This window comes from Aptenodytes forsteri, unplaced genomic scaffold (assembly GCF_000699145.1).
Source record: "Aptenodytes forsteri isolate BGI_AS27 unplaced genomic scaffold, ASM69914v1 Scaffold72, whole genome shotgun sequence".
Lineage (NCBI taxonomy): Eukaryota > Metazoa > Chordata > Aves > Sphenisciformes > Spheniscidae > Aptenodytes > Aptenodytes forsteri.
In genome coordinates, this window is record NW_008796193.1 from 8,409,758 (window position 1) to 8,411,219 (window position 1,462).

Here is a 1,462-nt window from a genome sequence, read left to right on the forward strand (position 1 = left end):
CCCCAGCCCCTGCCTGCAGTCCCCCGCTGGCTGACGCCTCCCGCCCGCAGCCAGCACTGCCGACCACACCGGCATCGCCCTCAAGAGCCTCTTCTGTGCCAACACTGCCGCAGAGCCCACCGAGGTGAGCGCCCGGCCCTGCCCATCCCTGCCTGGCCCTGCCTGGCTCTTTCTACCCACTGCCATCCTTTCCCATCACTCCCGCCGTCCCTTTCCATCCCTTCCCACTCCTTCCCAGTCCTGCCCATTTCTGCCCATCGCTTTCCATCCCTCCCCCGTCCTGCCCACCCCTGCCCATTCTTGTCCCATCCCTTTCCACTCCTGCTCAACCCTGCCTGTCCCTCCCCACCCCTTTCCATCCTTTCCCATACCTTCTCATCCCTGCCCATCCCTTCTCATCCCTGCCTGTCCCTTCCCTGCTCATCCATACACATCCCTGCCTGTACCTTCCCTTCCTTTCCCTTCCCTGCCCATCCCTGCCTGTCCCTTCCCATCCCTTCCCATCCTTTCCCATCCCTTCCCGTCCCTGCCCATCCCTTCCCGTCCCTGCCTGTACCTTCCCTTCCCTGCCCGTCCCTGCCCGTCCCTGCCCATGGCACCACCACGCCATGCCCTAACGCCGCTGTCTCTCCCCGCCTGGTGCCAGGCCCAGGGCACGGCCTATCGCAAGGCCAAACACGTCCGCATTTCCATCACGGTAAGCTGCAGCCCAATCGCAGGCTGGGCACGGCTCCTCTCAGCCAATCGGAGCCCAGCATGGATTCTCTGAACCAATCAGGGGTCTGGCGAGATTCTGCTTGGCCAATCATGTTTGGCCTGTGACTGTGCAGCCAATCTCCGATTGTCCCGATTCTGCTCAGCCAATCACGGTGTGCGTCCTCCCCGTCCCAAACCTTCCTGGCGAATCGTAGCGTGACCCGGAGCCTCTCGGCCAGTCATGGCCATGGGATTTCCCCCACTTTGCTCAGCCAATCATGGCACAGCCTGCGTTCTCTCCACCAATCACACGCCTGGCTTGTCCGCCTTGGCCAATCACGGTGTGACCGATGGCCTCTCAACCGATCACGTTACCTGGCCCGCGCCCTGCCCATGTGCTGCCTGCACCCTGCCTGCGTGTGCTGCCTGCCCCCTACCCAATCGCTGCCGCTGTGCTGCCTGCAGCCTCACTGCGCCCTGCCTGTACCCTGCTCACTCCCTGCCCGTGCCTTGCCCGCGCCCTGCCTGCAGCCGGCGTGCCGGCGTGCTGCCTGCTGCCCTGCCAGGCCGCTCACGCTCGCCTCTTTTGCAGGAGGAGATGGATCTGGGTGACAAGATGAGCCCGGCAGAGGTGAGGGGGTGGGCAGGGGCAGGCAGGACCCTCCTGCCCACAGGGACCCGGGAGATCCCAACAGGGTGCCAAGGCATTTCGGGGTGGGGTGGGGCAATGCCCCCACAGTTCTGGGTGCAGGGAGGGTGGAGGGCC

General features: G+C 64.9%; 1 protein-coding gene across 1 annotated transcript in view; it reads left to right on the top strand.

Moving 5' to 3' along the window:
* The window catches only part of CLCN2 (chloride voltage-gated channel 2), a 7,889-nt gene that overhangs the window by 5,418 nt on the left and 1,009 nt on the right, over window positions 1-1,462 (top strand). Inside the window, 3 exon segments of the mRNA XM_019474310.1 lie at window positions 1-124; window positions 647-697; window positions 1,289-1,327. The exon segment at window positions 1-124 is cut by the window's left edge and continues 38 nt beyond it. Of these exon segments, the coding sequence (XP_019329855.1) occupies window positions 1-124; window positions 647-697; window positions 1,289-1,327 (214 nt within the window).